This window comes from Zonotrichia leucophrys, chromosome 23, assembly GCF_028769735.1.
Source record: "Zonotrichia leucophrys gambelii isolate GWCS_2022_RI chromosome 23, RI_Zleu_2.0, whole genome shotgun sequence".
Classification (NCBI taxonomy): Eukaryota; Metazoa; Chordata; class Aves; order Passeriformes; family Passerellidae; genus Zonotrichia; species Zonotrichia leucophrys.
The window spans coordinates 1,829,409-1,842,759 of NC_088192.1; the positions used below are offsets into that span (position 1 = coordinate 1,829,409).

General features: G+C 53.3%; 1 protein-coding gene across 1 annotated transcript; it reads left to right on the top strand.

Moving 5' to 3' along the window:
• The first annotated feature begins 51 nt into the window (after positions 1–51).
• On the top strand, positions 52–10,064 carry BSDC1 (BSD domain containing 1). Its single transcript, XM_064731621.1, has 11 exons — positions 52–107; positions 752–812; positions 1,344–1,460; positions 3,288–3,455; positions 3,536–3,590; positions 3,994–4,109; positions 5,673–5,741; positions 5,882–5,963; positions 6,831–7,352; positions 8,807–8,910; positions 10,018–10,064. The coding sequence occupies exons 1-11, from the start codon at positions 97–99 to the stop codon at positions 10,048–10,050; spliced, it is 1,338 nt and encodes a 445-aa protein (XP_064587691.1). The 5' UTR covers positions 52–96; the 3' UTR covers positions 10,051–10,064.
• The last annotated feature ends 3,287 nt before the right edge of the window (positions 10,065–13,351 follow it).

Below are 13,351 nucleotides of genomic sequence, written 5' to 3' on the forward strand. Positions count from 1 at the left end.
GGGGCGGGGCAGGAAGTGACGTCAGAGGGGCACGGCTCCGGGGCGGGGCCCGCGGGGTGAGGGGTCGGTAAATATTGGTGACGTCACACCGCCAAGATGGCGGAGGGGTGAGCGGGGCTCGGCCGGGGGGCGGCGGGACCCGAACGGGAACGGGACGGGAACGGGACAGGGACCCCGTGGGCAGGGGGGGCGGCGAGACGGGACCGGGCAGCGGGGCCGGGCTGGGGCTGCGGTTTGGGGGGTGGGAGCTGGAACCGGGGTCTGGGATGGAATCGGGGGATGGAACTTGGGGTTGGGGTCGGGGTATGGGGATGGAATCGGGGGTCGGGGTGTGGATCTGGATCTGGGATCCGGGATTGGGGTCTGGGGATAGAATCTGGGGTTGGAATCGGGGGTTGGAACTTGGGAATGGGGTCCGGGAATGGGGTCTGGATCTGGGGTTTGGGATGGAATCGGGGTTTGGAATCTGGGGCTGGAGTCTGAATTTGAGTTTGGGGTTGGAATCTAGGGTTGGGGTCTGGATCTGGGCTTGGAGTCAGGATCTAGGGTCGGGCTGTGAAGCTGGGGTTGGGATTGGGATCTGTGCTCTGGGATCTATGTATAGGGTCGGGGTTTGGGTCTGGGATCGAAATATAGAATCTGAATCTGGGGCCAGGATGTGGGATTTGGGAGCTCGGTGTGGGATCCTGGTTTGGGGTCGGGATCTGGCTCTGTGTGTGGGCTGTGCTGACGCCGTGCCTGTCCCTCGCAGGGAGGATGGCGGCTGGTGGCGGAGCTGGCTCCAGCAGAGCTACCAGGCCGTCAAGGAGAAGGTGAGAACCGGTGAGAGCCACCGGGAACCTCCGGGAGCCACCGGGAGCCCTCGGGAGCGGGAGGGCGGGGCCTGCGGGCCGGCCCCGGAGCTCCTCCCATCCCGGGAGGGTCCCCCCGAAGAGGATTTGGGATGGATTTGTAGGGGATTGAGCAAACCCTGGGTCATGCTGGGCTCTGTGATGTGGGGATCACCCCCTGAGCAGGGGGGTTGTGCTTCCAGCGTGGCTCTGTGGTGTGGAACTTCCTGCTGTGACAGCATTGCCTGTGTTAATTATACACAAAACCTAAAGCCAGGCTTCTCCCAGCCTGTGTTTTTCCTGCTCTTGGCTTCAGAGCCTCCTGGAATGTGTTTTGGGCAGAGCAGGTGCTGTTGTTGGTCAGGTTATTCTGGTTTTATGCATTGCCCATGTTTGGGTGAGGGTTCATCTGAGCCAAACTCTCCCACCTGGATTTTTGTAACGTGCTGGGAGCAATCCCAGCTTTTCTGGGGAAGCAAAACCCTGCAGAATCCATGTGCTGTGTGCTTGCAGTCCACGGAGGCTTTGGAGTTCATGAAGAGGGACCTGGCTGAGTTCACACAGGTGGTGCAGCACGACACGGCCTGCACCATCGCCGCCACGGCCAGCGTGGTCAAGGACAGGCTGGCAGTGAGTATGGGCACCCAGTGCCACCCCTGCCACGGCAGGGACACCTGCCACCCTCCCAGGCTGCTCCAAACCCCGCCTGGGATCGTTCCACAGCTCCTCTGGGAATTCATCCCAGCGCCCTCACAGGGAGGATTCCTGCCCAATATCCCATCCAACCCCATTTCCTGCAGATTAAAGTCATTCCCCTTGTGCTGTCGTTCCCTCGTGGTTCCCTCTCCACTGTGCTGAGCAGGGGGACACTGGAAGTGTCACTGTAGGGGGACAATGTAGGGGGGACAGTGGCAGTGTCACTGTAGGGGGGACAGTGGCAGTGTCACTGTAGGGGGGACATTGGCAGTGTCACTGTAGTGGGACAGTGGCAGTGTCACTGTAGGGGGGACATTGGTGGTGTCACTGTAGGGGGACAATGTAGGGGGACACAGGCAGTGTCACTGTAGGGGGGACATTGGTGGTGTCACTGTAGTGGGATACAGGCAGTGTCACTGTAGGGGGGACACAGGCAGTGTCAATGTAGTGGGACACAGGCAGTGTCACTGTAGGGGGACAATGTAGGGGGGACAGTGGCAGTGTCACTGTAGGGGACACAGGCAGTGTCACTGTAGGGGGGACAGTGTCAGTGTAGGGGGACAATGTAGGGGGGACAGTGCAGTGTCAATGTAGGGGGACACAGGCAGTGTCAATGCAGGGGGACACTGGCAATGTCACTGTAAGGGGACATTGGCAGTGTGACTGTAGTGGGACAGTGGCAGTGTCACTGTAGGGGTACAATGTAGTGGGACACAGGCACTGTCACTGTAGGGGGGACAGTGGCAGTGTCACTGTAGGGGGACAATGTAGGGGGACACAGGCAGTGTCAATGTAGGGGGACACAGGCAGTGTCACTGTAGGGGGGACAGTGGCAGTGTCACTGTAGGGGGACAGTGGCAGTGTCAGTGTAGGGGGACATTGGCAGTGTGACTGTAGTGGGACAGTGGCAGTGTCACTACAGGAGAGACTGATGGTGTCACTGTAAGGGGACAATGTAGGGGGACACAGGCAGTGGCAGTGTAGGGGGGACACAGGCAGTGTCACTGTAAGGGGAGCACTGGTGGTGTCACTGCAGGGGGACACAGGCAGTGTCACTGTCGGGTGACAAAAGTTCTCCACATGAGCTGTGACCCTCAGCCCTGCACAGCAGCCCCAAACCCGGCTGTGCTTCCCCCACAAAGCCCCAAACCCGGCTGTGCTTCCCCCACAGAGCCCCAAACCCCGCTCTGCTTCCCCCACAGAGCCCCAAACCTGGCTCTGCTTCCCCCACAGAGCCCCAAACCCACTGTGCTTCCCCCACAGAGCCCCAAACCCGGCTCTGCTTCCCCCACAGAGCCCCAAACCCACTGTGCTTCCCCCACAGAGCCCCAAACCTGGCTCTGCTTCCCCCACAGAGCCCCAAACCCGGCTCTGCTTCCCCCACAAAGCCCTAAACCCGGCTGTGCTTCCCCCACAGAGCCCCAAACCTGGCTGTGCTTCCCCACAAAGCCCTAAACCCGGCTCTGCTTCCCCCACAGAGCCCCAAACCCGGCTGTGCTCCCCCCACAAAGCCCCAAACCCGGCTCTGCTTCCCCCACAAAGCCCCAAACCCCGCTCTGCTTCCCCCACAAAGCCCCAAACCCCGCTCTGCTTCCCCCACAAAGCCCCAAACCCGGCTCTGCTTCCCCCACAAAGCCTCAGCTCAGCTCCCCTCAGGTGCTTCCCCCACCTCACCCTTCCTGCGGGGTCAGATCCTGCTTCCTTAAGGATTCCCATAAATCCTGGGGTGCCACTGACCCTGTGCTGCCTCTTCCCCTGCAGAGGGCAGAGGGCTCAGGTGCCACAGAGAAGGTGAGGAAGGGCCTGTCTGACTTTTTGGGGGTCATCTCGGACACCTTCGCTCCCTCTCCGGACAAGACCATAGACTGTGACGTTATCACCCTGATGGCAACACCCTCGGGCACCACCGAGCCCTACGACAGTGCCAAGGTCAGTGTGGCACCCTGAGCCTGTCCCCTGGCCCTGCTGCTGTCCCTGCCCTCACAGCTGTCCCTGTGTGTCCCCTCCAGGCTCGTCTCTACAGCCTCCAGTCCGACCCAGCCACCTACTGCAACGAGCCCGATGGTATGGGGGGGTCAGGGGCTCCCCTAGGGGGGGTTCAGGGGGCCCAGGGTGCTCCCCAAAGGGGTTTGGGGGCTCCAGGGGGGTTCAGGGGGTCCAGGGTGTTCCCCAAGGGGGTTTGGGGGCCAGGGGTCTCTCCTAGGGGGTTTGGGGGCTCCAGGGTGCTGCCCTAGGGGGTTTGGGGGCCAGCTGGAGTTCCCTGAAACCTTTGACCAGCAGGGCTTGGCTGTAGAAAAGCAGATCTGGCTCTTAGCTCAAGGACCAGCTTAATCTGAATTTCCTAACCCAATTTAAGTTGGGCCTTGAGCTGGCAGAGCATTTCTGAGCCCTGTGTCTCCCTCCTCCTGTGCCCCAGTGAAACCTCCCCAAACTGAAGGGTTCTTGTCCCTGTGCTTGTCCCACACAGGCCCTGCTGAGCTGCTCGAGGCCTGGCTGGCTCAGTTCAGCCTGGAGGAGAAGAAAGGGGAGATTGCAGAGCTGCTGGCCACCAGCCCTTCCATCAGGGCACTCTACACCAAAATGGTGAGGCCCCAAAATGGCAATTCCTGACCTGGGGAGTGCTGCAGGAAAGCCCTGAGCTGTTTGTGCCCTGCAGCTGGGATGGAAACTATGGAAAAATTATGGATGGAATAAAATGGGAGCTGCTTTAGGAGGAGAGAGGGGCACAGCTCTCTCTGTGAGGGCACAGCTCTCTCTCTGAGGGCACAGCTCTCCCTCTGAGGGCACAGCTCTTTCTCTGAGGGCACAGCTCTTTCTCTGAGGGCACAGCTCTCTCTGTGAGGGCACAGCTCTCCCTCTGAGGGCACAGCTCTCTCTCTGAGGGCACAGCTCTCTCTCTGAGGGCACAGCTCTCCTTCTGAGGGCACAGCTCTCCTTCTGAGGGCACAGCTCTCTCTCTGAGGGCACAGCTCTCTCTGAGGGCACAGCTCTCCCTCTGAGGGCACAGCTCTCCCTCTGAGGGCACAGCTCTCTCTCTGAGGGCACAGCTCTCCTTCTGAGGGCACAGCTCTCTCTCTGAGGGCACAGCTCTTTCTCTGAGGGCACAGCTCTCTCTGAGGGCACAGCTCTCCCTTTGAGGGCAGAGCGCTCTCTGTGAGGGCACAGCTCTCTCTCTGAGGGCACAGCTCTCTCTGTGAGGGCACAGCTCTCTCTGTGAGGGCACAGCTTCTCTCTGAGGGGCACAGCTCTCCTTCTGAGGGCACAGCTCTCCTTCTGAGGGCACAGCTCTTTCTCTGAGGGCACAGCTCTCTCTGAGGGCACAGCTCTCCCTCTGAGGGCACAGCTCTCCCTCTGAGGGCACAGCTCTCTCTCTGAGGGGCACAGCTCTCTCTCTGTGAGGGCTCAGCTCTCCCTCTGAGGGCACAGCTCTCTCTGAGGGCACAGCTCTCTCTGTGAGGGCACAGCTCTCCCTCTGAGGGCACAGCTCTCTCTGAGGGCACAGCTCTCCTTCTGAGGGCACAGCTCTCTCTCTGAGGGCACAGCTCTCTCTCTGAGGGCACAGCTCTCTCTCTGAGGGCACAGCTCTCTCTGTGAGGGCGCAGCTCTCTCTCTGAGGACCCAGCTCTCTCTCTGAGGACCCAGCTCTCTCTGTGAGGGCACAGCTCTTTCTCTGAGGGCACAGCTCTCCTTCTGAGGGCACAGCTCTCCCTCTGAGGGCACAGCTCTTTCTCTGAGGGCACAGCTCTGCCTCTGAGGGGCACAGCTCTCCCTCTGAGGGCACAGCTCTCTCCCTGAGGGGCACAGCTCTCCCTCTGAGGGCACAGCTCTCCCTCTGAGGGCACAGCTCTTTCTCTGAGGGCACAGCTCTCCCTCTGAGGGCACAGCTCTCCTTCTGAGGGCACAGCTCTCTCTCTGAGGGCACAGCTCTCTCTCTGAGGGCACAGCTCTCTCTCTGAGGGCACAGCTCTCTCTCTGAGGGCACAGCTCTCTCTCTGAGGGCACAGCTCTCCCTCTGAGGGCACAGCTCTCTCTCTGAGGGCACAGCTCTCTCTCTGAGGGTACAGCTCTCCCTCTGAGGGCACAGCTCTCCCTCTGAGGGCACAGCTCCCTCTGAGGGGTTAATCCATTTTCTGATCCCTTTCCCAGGTGCCTGTGGCTGTTTCCCACCTGGAGTTCTGGCAGCGCTACTTCTACAAACTGCATTGCCTGGAGCAGGTGGGTCTGGGGGCGTTCCCTGGGGGGCTTTTCCTGGGCAAACTGGGATCTGGGCTGAGCCTTGGGGTCAGTGATGGTGAAATGGCTGGGGGAGGAAGGGGCCTGGGCATGTGAGCAGCTGCTGTGTTGGATTCCTGCAGGATGAAGCCCGGAGGGAGGCTCTGAAGCAGCGAGCAGAGCAGAGCATGCAGCAAGAGGAGCCAGGCTGGGAGGAGGATGAAGGTGGGACAGGTTTTGGGGCTTTTATGGGGTGGTGGCTTCTCCTCACTGCCACAAATCACGGAGATCTCTGCTCTGTGAGCAGTGGTGGGATCTGAGGGAATTTCTGGAGCTGTGTCAGGGTGGAAATGAGGAAATGTTCTCCTCCCCTGAGGGTGCTGGCACTGCCCAGGCTCCCCAGGGAATGGGCACAGCCCCAAAGCTGGCACAGCTCCAGGACAAGGCTCTCAGGGATGCCCAGGGTGGGATTTTTGGGGTGTCTGTGCAGGGCCAGGGGTTGCACTGGGTGATCCCTGTGGGTCCCTCCCAGCTCAGGGCATTCTGTGATTCTGTGAGATCCAGCTCAGGACATTCTGTGAGATCCAGCTCAGGGCATTCTGTGATTCTGTGCAATCCAGCTCAGGCCATTCTGTGAAATCCAGTTTAGGGCATTCTGTGATTCTGTGCAATCCAGCTCAGGCCATTCTGTGATTCTGTGAGATCCAGTTTAGGGCATTCTGTGATTCTGTGAGATCCAGCTCAGGGCATTCTGTGATTCTGTGAGATCCAGCTCAGGGCATTCTGTGATTCTGTGAGATCCAGCTCAGGGCATTCTGTGAGATCCAGTTTAGGGCATTCTGTGATTCTGTGAAATCCAGCTCAGGCCATTCTGTGAGATCCAGCTCAGGGCATTCTGTGCAATCCAGCTCAGGGCATTCTGTGATTCTGTGAGATCCAGCTCAGGGCATTCTGTGAGATCCAGTTTAGGGCATTCTGTGATTCTGTGAAATCCAGCTCAGGACATTCTGTGGTTCTGTGCAATCCAGCTCCCAGCCCAGCTGCTGCTGCCCTTGCTGAACCATCTCTCGCTTCTCTTCTGCCTCCCTACAGAGGAGTTCTTGGGGATGTCCCCCCTGCCTTGTGCAACCATCACGTTTCCAGGAGCAGCACAGAAAGCACCCAGCCCAGAGGGACACCAGGCTGCTGCCCCCAAGGCTCCCTGTGGGCAGAGCTGGGCTGTGCTGCCCCCAGAGCAGGTGCCAGGGGAGCAGAGCCCCTCGGAGAGCAGCGACAGCGCGTCCCTTGTCACTCAGATTGCAAACCCTGCCCCTGTGCCTGCCACCCAGCTACAGACTGCAGCTGCAGCCCCAGAGCTCTGCCAGAGGCTGGTGGAGGCCACCTTGGAGGAGCAGAGCTCGCTGCCAAAGCCCCCAGAAGCTGCTCAGCCTTGTGCACCTGGCCAGCCCTCAGCAGCATCCTCGGAGGGGGCAGCTGGAACAGAGCCCAGAGAGCTGCAGAGCAAAGGGCAGGGCAGGACAGAGACTCTGAGGGAGGAGGGACCCACGGACCTGAGAGTCTTCGAGCTCAACTCGGACAGCGGCAAATCCACGCCCTCCAACAACGGCAAGAAAGGTTCGTGTGGGGCTCAGCTCTGGTTTGTGGTGCTGAGGGAGAGGAAAGGGAAATAAATCAGTGACCTGCTGGCTGAGCAGTGTGACTGCTCACAGGGGTCTGAGGGGAGAGATGAGGACCTGACTCCATGTTTCAGAAGGCTGATTTATTGTTTTATTATATATATTATATTATTTATATATAATATTTTATATTTATGGATTATATTAAATTATATTTATAATGTTTAAGATATATAATATATATTAATATATATTGTTCATTATATATTATTATATATAATATATAGTGAATAATATATTATATATTAATATATTATTTTATATAATATATATGAAGTATATAAAAATATATAATATATAATTGTATATATTAATATAATTAATCAATATATGATACATTATTATATATTATATCTATTGTAATGTATAATTATATTATATTATATTATATTACATTATATTAATATATAGTACTCATGATATATTATTGCATATATTATATCATGAATAATACATAATATATATTAATATAATCATTAATATATAATATATATAATATATAAAATAGATTGCATAGGAAAAATATTTATTATATATTAATATATAATTATATATATTTGATATGTATTATATATTATTATATATTAGATACTATTTTATATATTATGTATAATATATGTTATCTATAATATACATTTTATATATCATTATTATATATATTAATATATATATTATTTATATGTATAATATATATATTTGATATATACCATATATCAAATGGTATATATATATAATATAATTATATATATTATATTTGCAATTCAAACAACTGGTAGTTTTGTAACAATGACATTCTCCAAAACTACTCTAAAAGAATAGAAGGGTTTCATCAGAAGGCTGGCTAAGGATAGAAAAAGAAGGAATGATAACAAAGGTTTGTGGCTCAGAGAGTCTGAGCCAGCTGACTGTGATTGGCCATTAATTAGAAACAATTAACATGGGCCAATTCCAGATGCACCTGTTGCATTCCACAGCAGCAGATAATCAATGTTTGCATTTTGTTCCTGAGGCCTCTCAGCTTCTCAGGAGGAAAAATCCCAAGGAAAGGATTTTCCATGAGATGTGTGTGTGACAGAGCAGAGCAGCCCTTGGTCCCTGGCTGCCAGGGAAGGCTGTGCTCCTGGGAGGGGATGTGGTGATTCCTCCCCTCTGCCTGTCATCCCTGCTGGCACCATGGCAGTCCCCATATCAAATCCCTCCTGTCATTCCTTATCTCCTGGAACCTCACACATCCCCAGGCCACAGGAGGAATTCTTCCAGCACCCAGCTCTCCCCCTGGCTGAGAGGGGAGCAGCCTCAGCCCATCCCAGGGAATGTGGTGGCTCTGAGCCCTGGGAATTCCGGCCTTTGGGGCCAGCTCTGGTGGCTCAGTGGGGACGTTTGTGCTTGCAGGCTCCAGCACGGATATCAGCGAGGATTGGGAAAAGGACTTTGATCTGGACATGACAGAGGAGGAGGTGCAGCTGGCACTGTCCAAGGTGGAAATGTCTGGGGAGGTGAGTCAGGGCAGAAAAACTGCCCCCAAAAGCATCACCAGCCCCTCAGGGTGTGGGGTTTGTGAGGGTCTCCAGGATGAGGTGAGAGATGAAAATCTAACTCCAAGTTCTCAGAAGGCTGATTATTGTATTGTATTGTATTGTATTATATTTTACATTATTTTACATTAAATTACACTATACTATACTGTACTATATTATATTTATTATATATATTATATCCATATTTTTAAACTCTATTTTATTTTATTAATTTTATTTACTATATTTATTCTATTAATATAATATAATATAATATAATATAATATAATATAATATAATATAATATAATATAATATAATATAATATAATATAATATAATTAACATAATATAATGGATATGACATAATGTAATATATTTACTATATTATATCTGTATTTTTACTTATTTTATATTTTATGATATTTATTTTATTAATATAATACAAAATAATAGAAATCATGTAATATAAATAATGAAATAAATATGATAAATATGCATATAACATAATGTAGTATATTATATTATTTATTGTATCTATTATTTTATATTAATTATATAAAATAATTAATATAAGAAATATAATATTGATTATATTGTATTATTATATCTATTATATTAATTATATTATTATATTATATTTATTATATTGAATGCTATACTAAAACTATACTAAAGAAGGAGAAAGGATAAATCAGAAGGTTTAGCAAGAATGAATAGTAAAAACCTGTGACTGACTCAGAGAGTCTGACACAGCTGGACCATGATTGGTCATTAATTAAAAACAATTCACATGGAACCAATCAAACATTCACCTGTTGGTAAACAATGTCCAGGCCACATTCCAAAGCAGCAAAACACAGGAGCAGCAAGCAGATAATTATTGTTTTCATTCCTCTCTGAGGCTTCTCAGCTTCCCAGGAGAAACCCCTGGGCAAAGAGGATTTTTCAGAAAATACCATGGTGGCACTCAGAGTGCAGAGAGGGGCTGGTGGGGTGAGTGTGCAGCTTTGCCAAGGGGGAATCTGTTGATTTACAGACACAAACAGTTGAAAGCAGCTCAGAAATGGATTTCCTCTTGTTTGCAGCTGGAAGATGAAGAGTGGGAAGACTGGGAATAAAGCAGCTGCTTGCAGTGTGTGTCACAGGCTCATTTCCACCATCGAATGTGAACTCAGACTGGGACCAGCTGTTCCTTTGTGTGTGACTGTGCTGGGGCTGGAGGAGTTCCCATTCCTGCAGAAACCCGGGGGCAGCTCGAGTGACCCCTGCAGCTCCACCAGGAGGAAGCAGGAGGTCACTGGCACACACAGGAGCCCGACTTCTCCATAGCTCCTAGAGACTGGCCAAGCCAAAACTGACCCTGAGGAGGCAGAGTGAGGGGTCCCTGGGGCCAGCTGGGCACTCAGAGCCCTGCCAGGCTGCCAGCTGGCTCCTTCCCTGCTCGTGTGTGCGCGTGGAACCCTCACCTGAGAGGCTCCTGGACGTGGCTGTGCCTGCTCTGCTCGCTGCTCTGCAATTCCCACCCAGGGAGGGCCTGAGGGCTGGAGGTGCTGCACTCAAAAGCACTTGGCTCGTGGCTGTGACCCTGGAAAGAGCCAAACCCCTGCCAAACCCTCAGCTTCTGCCTGGCTTTTTGTCTTGGAAGCTTTTTCTCATGGAAATTCTCATTTCCAGCAGTTCCTCCAAGAGCCAAGGCCTGCTGCTCTCCCCCCCCGTCCTTTGCAGCTGCAGCACCTTCCTGCTCTGGGTTTGTGTCTTTCTAGTTAAATTCTCCAAGGAAAATCCTCGTGGCTTGCTCTTACTGCTGGGCTGGCAGTGCTTTGGATCAGGTGGGGACAGAACCCCTGTGATGGTGGCACTGGTTTGGGTCCATTTGGGACAGAACCCCAATGTTGGTGGCACTGGTTTGGGTCAGCTGGGGACAGAACCCCAGTGTTGGTGGCACTGGTTTGGGTCAGCTGGGGACAGAACCCCTGTGTTGGTGGCACTGGTTTGGGTCAGATGGGGACAGAACCTCTGTGTTGGTGGCACTGGTTTGGGTCCATTTGGGACAGAACCCCAATGTTGGTGGCACTGGTTTGGGTCCATTTGGGACAGAACCCCAGTGTTGGTGGCACTGGTTTGGGTCAGCTGGGGACAGAACCCCAATGTTGGTGGCACTGGTTTGGGTCAGTTGGGACAGAACCCCAATGTTGGTGGCACTGGTTTGGGTCCATTTGGGACAGAACCCCAGTGTTGGTGGCACTGGTTTGGGACAGAACCCCAGTGTTGGTGGCACTGGTTTGGGTCAGCTGGGGACAGAACCCCAATGTTGGTGGCACTGGTTTGGGTCAGCTGGGGACAGAACCTCTGTGATGGTGGCACTGGTTTGGGTCCATTTGGGACAGAACCCCAATGTTGGTGGCACTGGTTTGGGTCAGCTGGGGACAGAACCCCAGTGTTGGTGGCACTGGTTTGGGTCCATTTGGGACAGAACCCCAGTGTTGGTGGCACTGGTTTGGGTCAGCTGGGGACAGAACCCCAGTGTTGGTGGCACTGGTTTGGGTCAGCTGGGGACAGAACTTCTCATGTTGGTGGCACTGGTTTGGGTCAGCTGGGGACAGAACCCCTGTGTTGGTGGCACTGGTTTGGGTCAGATGGGGACAGAACCCCAGTGTTGGTGGCACTGGTTTGGGTCAGTTGGGGACAGAACCCCAGTGTTGGTGGCACTGGTTTGGGTCATTTGGGACAGAACCCCAATGTTGGTGGCACTGGTTTGGGTCCATTTGGGACAGAACCCCAGTGTTGGTGGCCACTTCAGCCCTTGCCAAGTTCCAACCTGGCCCAAAGCCCCCCTCAACCTCAGCCTGGCCAGTCTGGGGGCACAGAGGCTCCCAAATTGGGGTGTCCCTGTTGTGTGTCCCCATCTGAGCCCTGTCCCACCCATGCCAGCCCTGCAGCCACCACGAGCTTTGGGTTCCTTCACTCAACCCCTGGCACTCCTTGCTTCACTCCTTCAGCCCCACAGCTCCTGTTTGGGGCAGTTTCATGTCACAGCAGGAGATGTTGCTCCTGCACAGTTACCCAAGGGGACAGAGCCCTCCCTGGCCTTTGGGGTGCTGGGGTGACACTTTCTGCCCTTGTCCTGGAGGTTTCCTGCTCAAACGAGGTGCACTTGGAAGAGTTGGGGTTTTGGGCTTGGCTTTTCCTTCTTTAGGTGGGAGCATCCCTGTCCTGCCACAGCCCTGGGTCCAGCAGAGCCTCTCCTTGTCCTGGCTGGGGTTGTGGTGTGCAGGGGACACAGGGGACATCAATGGGGACATCCCCAGCTGATCCCACAGCAGAGCTGCAGCATCTGTGTCACTTTCTTTCCTTCTTTTAGTGGAATTAACCGTGGGGTTGGTTGTGCAATATTCTCTCTGTTCTTGAACTATTCCTCATCTCCCTGAGCCTTTTCTAGCTGGGGTGACAAACCAGGAACAATTCTAACAGCTGCTGGTAGTTTTGTAACAAAGACTTTCTCCAAACCTTTTACAGACTTGCAGTTAACAGCAATTAAAGGAGTTCTCAGAGTCTCTGCCGTGTTCTCATTTCCTCCGGGGTGGGGATGACACAAATTTTCCTTTCCTCCCATTTCCCTCAGGAGAGGGAAAGAGATCCCCACTGCCCCAGGTTCCTCAGGGTCTGAGTGACCCCATAAATCCACCCAGTCCTCAAACTCTGTTCCCCCTTTTCAGTGCTTTGAGTGACCCCATAAATCCACCCAGTCCTCAAACTCCATCCTTCACTTTTCAGGGCTCTGAGTGACCCCATAAAACCACCGAGTCCTCAAACTCTGCCCCCCAGTTTTTGGGGCTCTGGGTGACCCCATAAAACCACCCAGTCCTCAAACTCCATCCTTCACTTTTCAGGGCTCTGAGTGACCCCATAAAACCACCGAGTCCTCAAACTCTGTCCCCCAGTTTTTGGGCTCTGAGTGACCCCATAAAACCCTCAGGGATCTGCCCGGGGCAGTGCTGGGCTGCAGCAGCTCCTTATCTGCAGGCAAGGGAACGGGACACGAGTGACAGAACAGAGGGGACAGAACCCGTGTGAGGGGACATGAGTGGCAGAACAGAGAGGGGACACAACCCGAGTGATGGGACACAAGTGACCGGACAGAGGGGAAACAAGGGAAGGAACATGAGTGACAGGATAGAGGGGGTAGAACCCGAGTGAGGGGACAGAAGTGACAGAACGCGAATGACAAGACATGAGTGACAGGGCACAAATGACAGGACAGAGGTGACAGCGCACGAGTGACAGGACACGAGGGAGGGGACACGGGTGACAGGACACGGGTGACAGGAACACGAGTGAGGGGACACGAGGGAGGGGACACGAGTGACAGGACGCGACCGCCCCTGCAGTTCCTCTCCTGCTCGCTGGGGGCGCCCTAGC

What these genes read in the sequence shown, in the direction of transcription:
- BSDC1 (XM_064731621.1), top strand. An exon ending in TGGTCAAGGACAGGCTGGCA is followed by an intron (nt 1,461 to 3,287) that starts GTGAGTATGGGC and finishes CTTCCCCTGCAG; the next exon opens with AGGGCAGAGGGCTCAGGTGC. An exon ending in GGGCACTCTACACCAAAATG is followed by an intron (nt 4,110 to 5,672) that starts GTGAGGCCCCAA and finishes TCCCTTTCCCAG; the next exon opens with GTGCCTGTGGCTGTTTCCCA.